At 33.8% G+C, this 13,850-nt stretch overlaps 1 protein-coding gene across 1 annotated transcript in view; it reads left to right on the forward strand.

The window, feature by feature from the left end:
- Positions 1-13,850, forward strand: part of LOC148944247 (uncharacterized) — a 229,527-nt gene that overhangs the window by 44,898 nt on the left and 170,779 nt on the right. The window contains exon 3 of the mRNA XM_089099729.1: positions 13,104-13,267. Coding sequence (XP_088955855.1) covers positions 13,104-13,267 — 164 coding nt within the window. The remainder of the gene's footprint in view (positions 1-13,103; positions 13,268-13,850) is intronic.

Consider the following 13,850-nt stretch of genomic DNA (forward strand, 5'->3'; position numbering starts at 1 on the left):
AAGAGCCAGAGTAGGAAAAAAAAATTTTTTTAGTAAGGAGCACATTTTAAAAGTAACGGTGGCTAATTTAAGCTGAATTTGAGAGAGACAAAACTGAAAAACATCCTTTCTAGCTTAGCCAACGGGAGGACCTTGATTTCAAACAATAATATTGAATTCAGCCATTTGATTGCAGTAAATAAAGAGCCAGAGTAGGAAAAAAAATAGTTTTTAGTAAGGAGCACATTTTAAAAGTAACGGTGGCTAATTTAAGCTGAATTTGAGAGAGGCAATACAGAAAAATATCCTATCTAGGTTGCCTAACGGGAGGACCTAGATTTCAGATAATAATATTGAATTCAGCCATTTGATTGCAGTAAATAAAGAGCCAGAGTAGGAAAAAAAATTGTTTTTAGTAAGGAGCACATTTTAAAAGTAACGGTGGCTAATTTAAGCTGAATTTGAGAGAGACAAAACTGAAAAACATCCTTTCTAGCTTAGCCAACGGGATGACCTAGATTTCAAACAATAATATTGAATTCAGCCATTTGATTGCAGTAAATGAAGAGCCAGAGTAGGAAAAAAATTGTTTTTAGTAAGGAGCACATTTCAAAAGTAACGGTGTCTAATTTAAGCTGAATTTGAGAGAGGCAATACAGAAAAATATCCTATCTAGCTTGCCCAACGGGAGGACCTAGATTTCGGATAATAATATTGAATTCAGCCATTTGATTGCAGTAAATAAAGAGCCAGAGTAGTAAAAAAAATTGTTTTTAGTAAGGAGCACATTTTAAAAGTAACGGTGGCTAATTTAAGCTGAATTTGAGAGAGACAAAACTGAAAAACATTCTTTCTAGCTTAGCCAACGGGAGGACCTAGATTTCAAACAATAATATTGAATTCAGTCATTTGATTGCAGTAAACAAAGAGCCAGAGTAGGAAATAAAATTGTTTTAAGTAAGGACCACATTTTAAAAGTAACGGTGGCTAATTTAAGCTGAATTTAAGAGACGCAAAACTGAAAAACATCCTTTCTAGCTTGGCTAACGGGATGACCTAGATTTCATATAATAATATTGAATTCAGCCATTTGATTACGGTAAATAAAGAGCCAGAGTAGGAACAAAATTGTTTTAAGTAAGGAGCACATTTTAAAAGTAACGGTGGCTAATTTAAGCTGAATTTAAGAGAGGCAAAACTGAAAAACATCCTTTCTAGCTTGGCTAACGGGATGACCTAGATTTCATATAATAATATTGAATTCAGCCATTTGATTGCGGTAAATAAAGAGCCAGAGTAGGAAAAAACTTGTTTTAAGGAAGGACCATATTTTAAAAGTAACGGTGGCTAATTTAAGCTGAATTTAAGAGAGGCAAAACTGAATAACATTCTTTCTAGCTTGGCTAATGGGATGACCTAGATTTCATATAATAATATTGAATTCAGCCATTTGATTGCGGTAAATAAAGAGCCAGACTAGGAACAAAATTGTTTTAAGTAAGGAATTGTTTTAAGTAAGTGGCCAACGGGAGAACCTAGATTTCAAACAATAATATTGAATTCAGCCATTTGATTGCAATAAATAAAGAGCCAGAGTAAGAAAAAAATTGTTTTAAGTAAGGAGCACTTTTTAAAAGCAACGGTGGCTAATTTAAGCTGAATTTAAGAGAGGCAAAACTGAAAAACATACTTTCTAGCTTTGACAACGGGAGGACCTAGATTTCAAACAATAATATTGAATTCAGCCATTTGATTGCAGTAAATAAAGAGCCAGAGTAGGAGAAAAATTGTTTTAAGTAAGGAGCACAATTTAAAAGTAACGGTGGCTAATTTAAGCTGAATTTGAGAGAGGCAAAACTGAAAAACATCCTTTCTAGCTTGGCCAACGGGAGGACCTAGATTTCAAACAATAATATTGAATTCAGCCATTTGATTGCAGTAAATAAAAAGCCAGAGTAGGAAAAAAATTGTTTTAAGTATGGAGCACATTTTAAAAGTAACGGTGTCTAATTTAAGCTGAATTTAAGAGAGGCAAAACTGAAAAACATCCTTTCTAGCTTGGTCAACGGGATGACATAGATTACATATAATAATATTGAATTCAGCCATTTGATTGCGGTAAATAAAGAGCCAGAGTAGGAAAATAATTGTTTTAAGTAAGGAGCACATTTTAAAAGTAACGGTGGCTAATTTAAGCTTAATTTAAGAGAGGCAAAACAGAAAAACATTCTTTCTAGCTTGGCTAACGGGATGACCTAGATTTATTATAATAATATTGAATTCAGCCATTTGATTGCAGTAAATAAAGAGCCAGAGTAGGAAAAAAATTATTTTTAGTAAGGACCACATTTTAAAGGTAACGGTGGCTAATTTAAGCTGTATTTGAGAGAGGCAATACAGAAAAATATCCTATCTAGCTTGCCCAATGGGAGGACCTAGATTTCAGATAATAATATTGAATTCAGCCATTTGATTGCAGCAAATAAAGAACCAGAGTAGGAAAAAAAATAGTTTTTAGTAAGGAGCACATTTTAAAAGTAACGGTGGCTAATTTAAGCTCAATTTGAGAGAGACAAAACTGAAGAACGTCCCTTCTAGCTTAGCCAACGGGAGGACCTAGATTTCAAACAATAATATTGAATTCAGCAATTTGATTGCAGTAAACAAAGAGCCAGAGTAGGAAATAAAATTGTTTTAAGTAAGGACCACATTTTAAAAGTAACGGTGGCTAATTTATGCTGAATTTAAGAGAGGCAAAACTGAAAAACATCCTTTCTAGCTTGGCTAACGGGATGACCTAGATTTCATATAATAATATTGAATTCAGCCATTTGATTGCGGTAAATAAAGAGCCAGAGTAGGAACAAAATTGTTTTAATTAAGGAGCACATTTTAAAAGTAACGGTGGCTAATTTAAGCTGAATTTGAGAGAAGCAAAACTGAAAAACATCCTTTCTAGCTTGGCCAACGGGAGGACCTAGATTTCAAACAATAATATTGAATTCAGCCATTTGATTGCAGTAAATAAAGAGCCAGAGTAGGAAAAAAAATTTTTTAAGTAAGGAGCACATTTTAAAAGTAACGGTGGCTAATTTAAGCTGAATTTGAGAGAGGCACTACAGAAAAATATCCTATCTAGCTTGCCCAACGGGAGGACCTAGATTGCAGATAATAATTTTGAATTCAGCCATTTGATTGCAGTAAATAAAGAGCCAGAGTAGGAAAAAAAAAATTGTTTTTAGTAGGGAGCACATTTTAAAAGTAACGGTGGCTAATTTAAGCTGAATTTGAGAGAGACAAAACTGAAAAACATCCTTTCTAGCTTAGCCAACGGGAGGACCTAGATTTCAAACAATAATATTGAATTCAGCCATTTGATTGCAGTAAATAAAGAGCAAGAGTAGAAAAAAAAATTGTTTTTAGTAAGGAGCACTTTTTAAAAGTAACGGTGGCTAATTTAAGCTGAATTTTAGAGAGGCAATACAGAAAAATATCCTATCTAGCTTGCCAAGCGGGAGGACCTAGATTTCAGATAATAATATTGAATTCAGCCATTTGATTGCAGTAAATAAAGAGCCAGAGTAGGAAAAAAAAAATTGTTTTTAGTAAGGAGCACATTTTAAAAGTAACGGTGGCTAATTTAAGCTGAATTTGAGAGAGACAAAACTGAAAAACATCCTTTCTAGCTTAGCCAATGGGAGGACCTAGATTTCAAACAATAATATTGAATTCAGCCATTTGATTGCCGTAAATAAAGAGCCAGAGTAGGAAAAAAATTGTTTTTAGTAAGGAGCACATTTTAAAAGTAACGGTGGCTAATTTAAGCTGAATTTGAGAGAGGCAATACAGAAAAATATCCTATCTAGCTTGCCCAATGGGAGGACCTAGATTTCAGATAATAATATTGAATTCAGCCATTTGATTGCGTTAAATAAAGAGCCAGAGTAGGAACAAAATTGTTTTAAGTAAGGAGCACATTTTAAAAGTAACGGTGGCTAATTTAAGCTGAATTTGAGAGAAGCAAAACTGAAAAACATCCTTTCTAGCTTTGCCAACGGGAGGACCTAGATTTCAAACAATAATATTGAATTCAGCCATTTGATTGCAGTAAACAAAGAGCCAGAGTAGGAAATAAAATTGTTTTAAGTAAGGACCACATTTTAAAAGTAACGGTGGCTAATTTAAGCTGAATTTAAGAGAGGCAAAACTAAAAAACATCCTTTCTAGCTTGGCTAACGGGATTACCTAGATTTCATATAATAATATTGAATTCAGCCATTTGATTGCAGTAAATAAAGAGCCAGAGTAGGAACAAAATTGTTTTAAGTAAGGAGCACATTTTAAAAGTAACGGTGGCTAATTTAAGCTGAATTGAAGAGAGGCAAAACTGAAAAACATCCTTTCTAGCTTGGCTAACGGGATGACCTAGATTTCATATAATAATATTGAATTCAGCCATTTGATTGCGGTAAATAAAGAGCCAGAGTAGGAAAAAAATTATTTTAAGTAAGGAGCCCGTTTTAAAAGTAACTGTGGCTAATTTAAGCTGAATTTAAGAGAGGCAAAACTGAAAAACATCCTTTCTAGCTTGGCCAATGGGAGGACCTAGATTTCAAACAATAATATTGAATTCAGCCATTTGATTGCAGTAAATAAAGAGCCAGACTAGGAGGAAAATTGTTTTAAGTAAGGAGCACATTTTAAAAGTAACAGTGGCTAATTTAAGCTGAATTTGAGAGAGACAAAACTGAAAAACATCCTTTCTAGCTTGGCCAACGGGAGGACCTAGATTTCAAACAATAATATTGAATTCAGCCATTTGATTGCAGTAAATAAAGAGCCAGAGTAGGAAATAAATTGTTTTAAGTATGGAGCACATTTTAAAAGTAACGGTGTCTAATTTAAGCTGAATTTAAGAGAGGCAAAACTGAAAAACATCCTTTGTAGCTTGGTCAACGGGATGACCTAGATTACATATAATAATATTAAATTCAGCCATTTGATTGCGGTAAATAAAGAGCCAGAGTAGAAAAAAAAATTGTTTTAAGTAAGGAGCATATTTTAAAAGTAACGGTGGCTAATTTAAGCTGAATTTGAGAGAGGCAAAACTGGGAAACATCCTTTCTAGCTTTGCCAACGGGAGGACCTACATTTAAAACAATAATATTGAATTCAGCCATTTGATTGCAGTAAATAAAGAGCCAGGGTAGGAAAAAAAATTGTTTTAAGTAAGGAGCACATTTTAAAAGTAACGGTGTCTAATTTAAGCTGAATTTGAGAGAGGCAATACAGAAAAATATCCTATCTAGCTTGCCCAACGGGAGGACCTAGATTTCAGACAATAATATTGAATTCAGCCATTTGATTGCAGTAAATAAAGAGCCAGAGTAGGAAAAAAAATTGTTTTTAGTAAGGAGCACATTTTAAAAGTAACGGTGGCTAATTTAAGCTGAATTTGAGAGAGACAAAACTGAAAAACATCCTTTCTAGCTTAGCCAACGGGAGGACCTAGATTTCAAACGATAATATTGAATTCAGCCATTTGATTGCAGTAAACAAAGAGCCAGAGTAGGAAAAAAAATTGTTTTAAGTAAGGAGCACATTTTAAAAGTAACGGTGGCTAATTTAAGCTGAATTTAAGAGAGGCAAAACTGAAAAACATCCTTTCTAGCTTGGCTAACGGGATGACCTAGATTTCATATAATAATATTGAATTCAGCCATTTGATTACGGTAAATAAAGAGCCAGAGTAGGAACAAAATTGTTTTAAGTAAGGAGCACATTTTAAAAGTAACGGTGGCTAATTTAAGCTGAACTTGAGAGAGACAAAACTGAAAATCATCCTTTCTAGCTTGGCCAACGGGAGGACCTAGATTTCAAACAATAATATTGAATTCAGACATTTGATTGCAGTAAATAAAGAGCCAGAGTAGGAAAAAAATTGTTTTAAGTAAGCAGCACATTTTAAAAGTAACGGTGTCTAAGTTAAGCTGAATTTAAGAGAGGCAAAACTGAAAAACATCCTTTCTAGCTTGGTCAACGGGATGACCTAGATTTCATGTAATAATATTGAATTCAGCCATTTGATTGCAGTAAATAAAGAGCCAGAGTAGGAACAAAATTGTTTTAAGTAAGGAGCACATTTTAAAAGTAACGGTGGCTAATTTAAGCTGAATTTAAGAGAGGCAAAACTGAAAAACATCCTTTCTAGCTTGGCTAACGGGATGACCTAGATTTCATATAATAATATTGAATTCAGCCATTTGATTGCGGTAAATAAAGAGCCAGAGTAGGAAAAAATTGTTTTAAGTAAGGAGCACATTTTAAAAGTAACGGTGGCTAATTTAAGCTGAATTTAAGAGAGGCAAAACTGAATAACATTCTTTCTAGCTTGGCTAATGGGATGACCTAGATTTCATATAATAATATTGAATTCAGCCATTTGATTGCGGTAAATAAAGAGCCGGACTAGGAACAAAATTGTTTTAAGTAAGGAGCACATTTTAAAAGTAACGGTGGCTAATTTAAGCTGAATTTGAGAGAGGCAAAACTGAAAAACATTCTTTCTAGCTTGGCCAACGGGAGAACCTAGATTTCAAACAATAATATTGAATTCAGCCATTTGATTGCAATAAATAAAGAGCCAGAGTAGGAAAAATTTTTTTTTAAGTAAGGAGCACGTTTTAAAAGTAACGGTGGCTAATTTAAGCTGAATTTAAGAGAGGCAAAACTGAAAAACATCCTTTCTAGCTTGGCCAACGGGAGGACCTAGATTTCAAACAATAATATTGAATTCAGCCATTTGATTGCATTAAATAAAGAGCCAGAGTATGATAAAAATTGTTTTAAGTAAGGAGCACAATTTAAAAGTAACGGTGGCTAATTTAAGCTGAATTTGAGAGAGGCAAAACTGAAAAACATCCTTTCTAGCTTGGCCAACGGGAGGACCTAGATTTCAAACAATAATATTGAATTCAGCCATTTGATTGCAGTAAATAAAAAGCCAGAGTAGGAAAAAAATTGTTTTAAGTATGGAGCACATTTTAAAAGTAACGGTGTCTAATTTAAGCTGAATTTGAGAGAGGCAAAACTGAAAAACATCCTTTCTAGCTTGGTTAACGGGATGACATAGATTATATATAATAATATTGAATTCAGCCATTTGATTGCGGTAAATAAAGAGCCAGAGTAGGAAAATAATTGTTTTAAGTAAGGAGCTCATTTTAAAAGTAACGGTGGCTAATTTAAGCTGAATTTAAGAGAGGCAAAACTGAAAAACATTCTTTCTAGCTTGGCTAACGGGATGACCTAGATTTATTATAATAATATTGAATTCAGCCATTTGATTGCAGTAAATAAAGAGCCAGAGTAGGAAAAAAATTGTTTTTAGTAAGGAGCACATTTTAAAAGTAACGGTGGCTAATTTAAGCTGAATTTGAGAGAGGCAATACAGAAAAATATCCTATCTAGCTTGCCCAATGGGAGGACCTAGATTTCAGATAATAATATTGAATTCAGCCATTTGATTGCAGCAAATAAAGAGCCAGAGTAGGAAAAAAAATTGTTTTTAGTAAGGAGCACATTTTAAAAGTAACGGTGGCTAATTTAAGCTCAATTTGAGAGAGACAAAACTGAAAAACATCCCTTCTAGCTTAGCCAACGGAAGGACCTAGATTTCAAACAATAATATTGAATTCAGCCATTTGATTGCAGTAAACAAAGAGCCAGAGTAGGAAATAAAATTGTTTTAAGTAAGGACCACATTTTAAAAGTAACGGTGGCTAATTTATGCTGAATTTAAGAGAGGCAAAACTGAAAAACATCCTTTCTAGCTTGGCTAACGGGATGACCTAGATTTCATATAATAATATTGAATTCAGCCATTTGATTGCGTTAAATAAAGAGCCAGAGTAGGAACAAAATTGTTTTAATTAAGGAGCACATTTTAAAAGTAACGGTGGCTAATTTAAGCTGAATTTGAGAGAGGCAAAACTGAAAAACATCCTTTCTAGCTTTGCCAACGGGAGGACCTAGATTTCAAACAATAATATTGAATTCAGCCATTTGATTGCAGTAAATAAAGAGCCAGAGTAGGAAAAAAAATTGTTTTAAGTAAGGAGCACATTTTAAAAGTAACGGTGGCTAATTTAAGCTGAATTTGAGAGAGGCAATACAGAAAAATATCCTATCTAGCTTGCCCAACGGGAGGACCTAGATTTCAGATAATAATTTTGAATTCAGCCATTTGATTGCAGTAAATAAAGAGCCAGAGTAGGAAAAAAAAAATTGTTTTTAGTAAGGAGCACATTTTAAAAGTAACGGTGGCTAATTTAAGCTGAATTTGAGAGAGACAAAACTGAAAAACATCCTTGCTAGCTTAGCCAACGGAAGGACCTAGATTTCAAACAATAATATTGAATTCAGCCATTTGATTGCAGTAAATAAAGAGCCAGAGTAGGACAAAAAAATTGTTTTTAGTAAGGAGCACTTTTTAAAAGTAACGGTGGCTAATTTAAGCTGAATTTGAGAGAGACAAAACTGAAAAACATCCTTTCTAGCTTAGCCAATGGGAGGACCTAGATTTCAAACAATAATATTGAATTCAGCCATTTGATTGCAGTAAATAAAGAGCCAGAGTAGGAAAAAAAAAATTGTTTTTAGTAAGGAGCACATTTTAAAAGTAACGGTGGCTAATTTAAGCTGAATTTGAGAGAGACAAAACTGAAAAACATCCTTTCTAGCTTAGCCAATGGGAGGACCTAGATTTCAAACAATAATATTGAATTCAGCCATTTGATTGCAGTAAATAAAGAGCCAGAGTAGGAAAAAAATTGTTTTTAGTAAGGAGCACATTTTAAAAGTAACGGTGGCTAATTTAAGCTGAATTTGAGAGAGGCAATACAGAAAAATATCCTATCTAGCTTGCCCAATGGGAGGACCTAGATTTCAGATAATAATATTGAATTCAGCCATTTGATTGCAGTAAATAAAGATTCAGAGTAGGAAAAAAAATTGTTTTTAGTAAGGAGCACATTTTAAAAGTAACGGTGGCTAATTTAAGCTGAATTTGAGAGAGACAAAACTGAAAAACATCCTTTCTAGCTTAGCCAACGGGAGGACCTAGATTTCAAACGATAATATTGAATTCAGCCATTTGATTGCAGTAAACAAAGAGCCAGAGTAGGAAATAAAATTGTTTTAAGTAAGGAGCACATTTTAAAAGTAACGGTGGCTAATTTAAGCTGAATTTGAGAGAGGCAATACTGAAATATATCCTATCTAGCTTGCCCAACGGGAGGACCTAGATTTCAGATAATAATATTGAATTCAGCCATTTGATTGCAGTAAATAAAGAGCCAGAGTAGGAACAAAATTGTTTTAAGTAAGGAGCACATTTTAAAAGTAACGGTGGCTAATTTAAGCTGAATTTAAGAGAGGCAAAACTGAAAAACATCCTTTCTAGCTTGGCTACCGGGATGACCTAGATTTCATATAATAATATTGAATTCAGCCATTTGATTGCGGTAAATAAAGAGCCAGAGTAGGAAAAAAATTTTTTTAAGTAAGGACCACATTTTAAAAGTAACGGTGGCTGATTTAAGCTGAATTTAAGAGAGGCAAAACTGAAAAACATCCTTTCTAGCTTGGCTAACGGGATGAGCTAGATTTCATATAATAATATTGAATTCAGCCATTTGATTGCAGTAAATAAAGAGCCAGAGTAGGAACAAAATTGTTTTAAGTAAGGAGCACATTTTAAAAGTAACGGTGGCTAATTTAAGCTGAATTTGAGAGAGGCGAAACTGAAAAACATCCTTTCTAACTTGGCCAACGGGAGGACCTAGATTTCAAACAATAATATTGAATTCAGCCATTTGATTGCAGTAAATAAAGAGCCAGAGTAGGAAAAAAAATTGTTTTAAGTAAGGAGCACATTTTAAAAGTAACGGTGGCTAATTTAAGCTGAATTTGAGAGAGGCAATACAGAAAAATATCCTATCTAGCTTGCCCAACGGGAGGACCTAGATTTCAGATAATAATATTGAATTCAGCCATTTGATTGCAGTAAATAAAGAGCCAGAGTAAGAAAAAAAAATTGTTTTTAGTAAGGAGCACATTTTAAAAGTAACGGTGGCTAATTTAAGCTGAATTTGAGAGAGACAAAACTGAAAAACATCCTTTCTAGCTTGGCCAACGGGAGGACCTAGATTTCAAACGATAATATTGAATTCAGCCATTTGATTGCAGTAAACAAAGAGCCAGAGTAGGAAATAAAATTGTTTTAAGTAAGGAGCACATTTTAAAAGAAACAGTGGCTAATTTAAGCTGAATTTAAGAGAGGCAAAACTGAAAAACATCCTTTCTAGCTTGGCTAACGGGATGACCTAGATTTTATATAATAATATTGAATTCAGCCATTTGATTGCGGTAAATAAAGAGCCAGAGTAGGAACAAAATTGTTTTAAGTAAGGAGCACATTTTAAAAGTAACGGTGGCTAATTTAAGCTGAATTTAAGATAGCCAAAACTGAAAAACATCCTTTCTAGCTTGGCTAACGGGATGACCTAGATTTCATATAATAATATTGAATTCAGCCATTTCATTGCGGTAAATAAAGAGCCAGAGTAGGAAAAAAATTGTTTTAAGTAAGGACCACATTTTAAAAGTAATGGTGGCTAATTTAAGCTGAATTTAAGAGAGGCAAAACTGAAAAACATCCTTTCTAGCTTGGCTAACAGGATGACCTAGATTTCATATAATAATATTGAATTCAGCCATTTGATTGCGGTAAATAAAGAGCCAGACTAGGAACAAAATTGTTTTAAGTAAGGAGCACATTTTAAAAGTAACGGTGGCTAATTTAAGCTGAATTTGAGAGAGGCAAAACTGAAAAACATCCTTTCTAGCTTTGCCAACGGGAGGACCTAGATTTCAAACAATAATATTGAATTCAGCCATTTGATTGCAGTAAATAAAGAGCCAGAGTAGGAAAAAAATTGTTTTAAGTAAGGAGCACGTTTTAAAAGCAACGGTGGCTAATTTAAGCTGAATTTGAGAGAGGCAAAACTGAAAAACATCCTTTCTAGCTTGGCCAACGGGAGGACCTAGATTTAAAATAATAGTATTGAACTCAGCCATTTGATTGCAGTAAGTGAAGAGCCAGAGTAGGAAAAAAAATTGTTTTAAGTAAGGACCATATTTTAAAAGTAACGGTGGCTAATTTAAGCTGAATTTGAGAGAGACAAAACTGAAAATCATCCTTTCTAGCTTGGCCAACGGGAGGATCTAGATTTAAAATAATAATATTGAATTCAGCCATTTGATTGCAGTAAATAAGAAGCCAGAGTAGGAAAAAATATTGCTTTAATTAAGGATCACATTTAAAAATAACGTTGGCTAACTTAAGCTGCCGTAGTTCAGGTGGGCCAACTTGACGCATCTTGGCATGTGCCTATCATTATTCCCTTCTCTTTTCCCTTCATTTTGTTTATTGTTTTAAACAACAGTTGTTATGATCATTTAGCTGATTCTTGCCGGCTTATAATACATACTGGGCTCGTTGAGTATTGAGAGAGTTGTAAAAAATAGTTTTAAATAAAAATTGCACGCTTTATTTAACTGATTTATGTTGACATAAGCAAATTTGATTCACTGTTATTAATAAATGACGAAGTTGAGATAATTTTTCTCCTTTAACCCCATAGCTGAAAACATAAATTTTGCCCTAATAAAAATATTTTTTCTCTCTTCAACCACAGTTTTTTTTCACCCCTGACTTCAAAAATGGTTCTATTAAAAAGTGTTCAAATATAAGTTTCGTGTAAATCTATTAAGCATTTTAGTAAATTTAAGTGGATGGTATATCCCTTGTATTAAGGGAGTAATAGCGGATTTTCTTCTTTTGAAAAAGCCCTTCCTATTTTTACCACCTTATTCCGATTTTAGTCATTAATGAACTCGATAAATATTTTCTTTCATGTTCATAAGAAGCTGGAATCTATTTATGCAATATATTGGATATATAAGCTTTAGAATTTCTGATGGCTTTTAGAGAAAAGACTCCCTGAATTTTTGCTTTCTAACGTTTCCCCATAATATATAATTCAATAGGTATTTTTTCCATAAGGAATACCTTAAAATATACACTAAAACCGTTGCTTCTCTGGAATAAGGTGTTTTGTAACTATGTAATATATAAATCGAAAACATGGTAATACACCTTTTTAACTTACTAGTAGATTTTGGCGGTGATGCTGTGATATAAAAATATATCAAAAATAATTATTGCACAATATAATCACTATTTATTTAATTAGTATTTCTTGGTTATATCGGTGGTATCACAACGGGCCTTACGGTGGCCTATGTGCTCTCTCTCAAAAGAGACCAATAGGACCTACCCGCCTAAGTTTGATTATGTTGTTCCATAATTATTTGTGATGCATTTTACACTGCGTAAAATATTAAGGTTGGTAAAATTTTTGAAAGTGAAACAACTTGGCAAGTTGGATCAAAATAGGCTTTTTAACACATGACTGACTACCAACTAGCGTCCCATCATTCGCAAAAATTTATTCGCAAAAAATCGCAAACACCTATTACAACCCCTGGTTTTAACTTCCCCTTGCGTTACGTTACGTCGATAGTAAACCCAGCCTTAACACACCTTTTTTGAACAAAACTCTAGATGGACAGGGGATGTCCCACTTTTCCCTCCTAAAACGGCTGCCCCTCCCAAGTCAAGGATCTGGGTGTGTGCCTGAGTCAGAAGCGGAAAATTTTGTAACATTATGCAAAAAATTCCACGCTTTTCAAACCAAAAGTACCTTATTCTTTCTCTGCGTATTCAATACGACGGGTAAATGACCCCCCCCCCCCTTCAAGTATCTTAAACGACACTGGACAAAATGTATTATTCTAGATTCTAGACTTTGTCTTTTTCTAGCCATTCTTATGTCTTTCTTTGAGTGGAGTCTTTTGCTATAGCTATTCATGTGTTTTGTTTCTTCTTTTTTTATTTAATATTTAGTTTTATTTGTTTTTTTCGTGTTATTTAGTTGTATTTTTTATTGATCGATATACAGTAAATATTTACTATTTAGTTTTTTTCCCTTTTTTTCTAGCATCACATGTGCTAGAAGAACTTTTGAGGGCAATTACGCAGTACAGGATACTCAACAGATTCGCCCTTCATCCGCTAATGCAGCCCCAGCTGAGACATGTCTCCCTTGCCTCATCCCCTGGAGATATTTTCTTCGCCTTAGCCTTTCTCAGGGAACGATGCTACGTAAGTTTGATTAGTTATAACAAAGTTGTCATTAGCAGTTCTCTGAGGAAACGTCTTAGAAATAGATTCCCTTCAGCTGTCTAATTTATTTCCCTTTCAAGGAAATGATAATCTTTTTCATTTTGTGTTTTCTGTGACGAAAGTGGACTTTTTGTGCTGTTAGACAATCGTTTTTTTTTTGCAACAATTAATTTTATTTTTTTTGTATCTTCTTTGATATAGGAAATTTATCATAGGTAGCGCAATAGCGCTGCCTAAGTAAAGAACAAAGTGAGACCTGGTTATTATTTATTCATTTTTCATTCTTGGGTTTTCACCAAGCCTCTTCATATGGAAGAAAAAGTTGTAGAAAGTTCTGAGGGGGCTCTTTTTGAAAGCAAATTAAAATTTCTAGGGTACTTTTTAAGACTCAAAAGTAATTGGAGGGCAAGCAGCCCTCCTGTCACGCCTTGTTTTGCTGCCCTCTCTCAAATGACATCAGATGGAAATTTTGAGACAGCCATTTTATTTAATATAGTTGAAAAGCTCAAAGACTGTGCCTGTAGGAAGGATATGACCCCTCACGGCCTTTAGGGCAAGGGCT

Source organism: Artemia sp. Qi Xiang Cuo, chromosome 14, assembly GCF_049724085.1.
Source record: "Artemia sp. Qi Xiang Cuo chromosome 14, ASM4972408v1, whole genome shotgun sequence".
In the NCBI taxonomy this organism is placed as follows: domain Eukaryota; kingdom Metazoa; phylum Arthropoda; class Branchiopoda; order Anostraca; family Artemiidae; genus Artemia; species Artemia sp. Qi Xiang Cuo.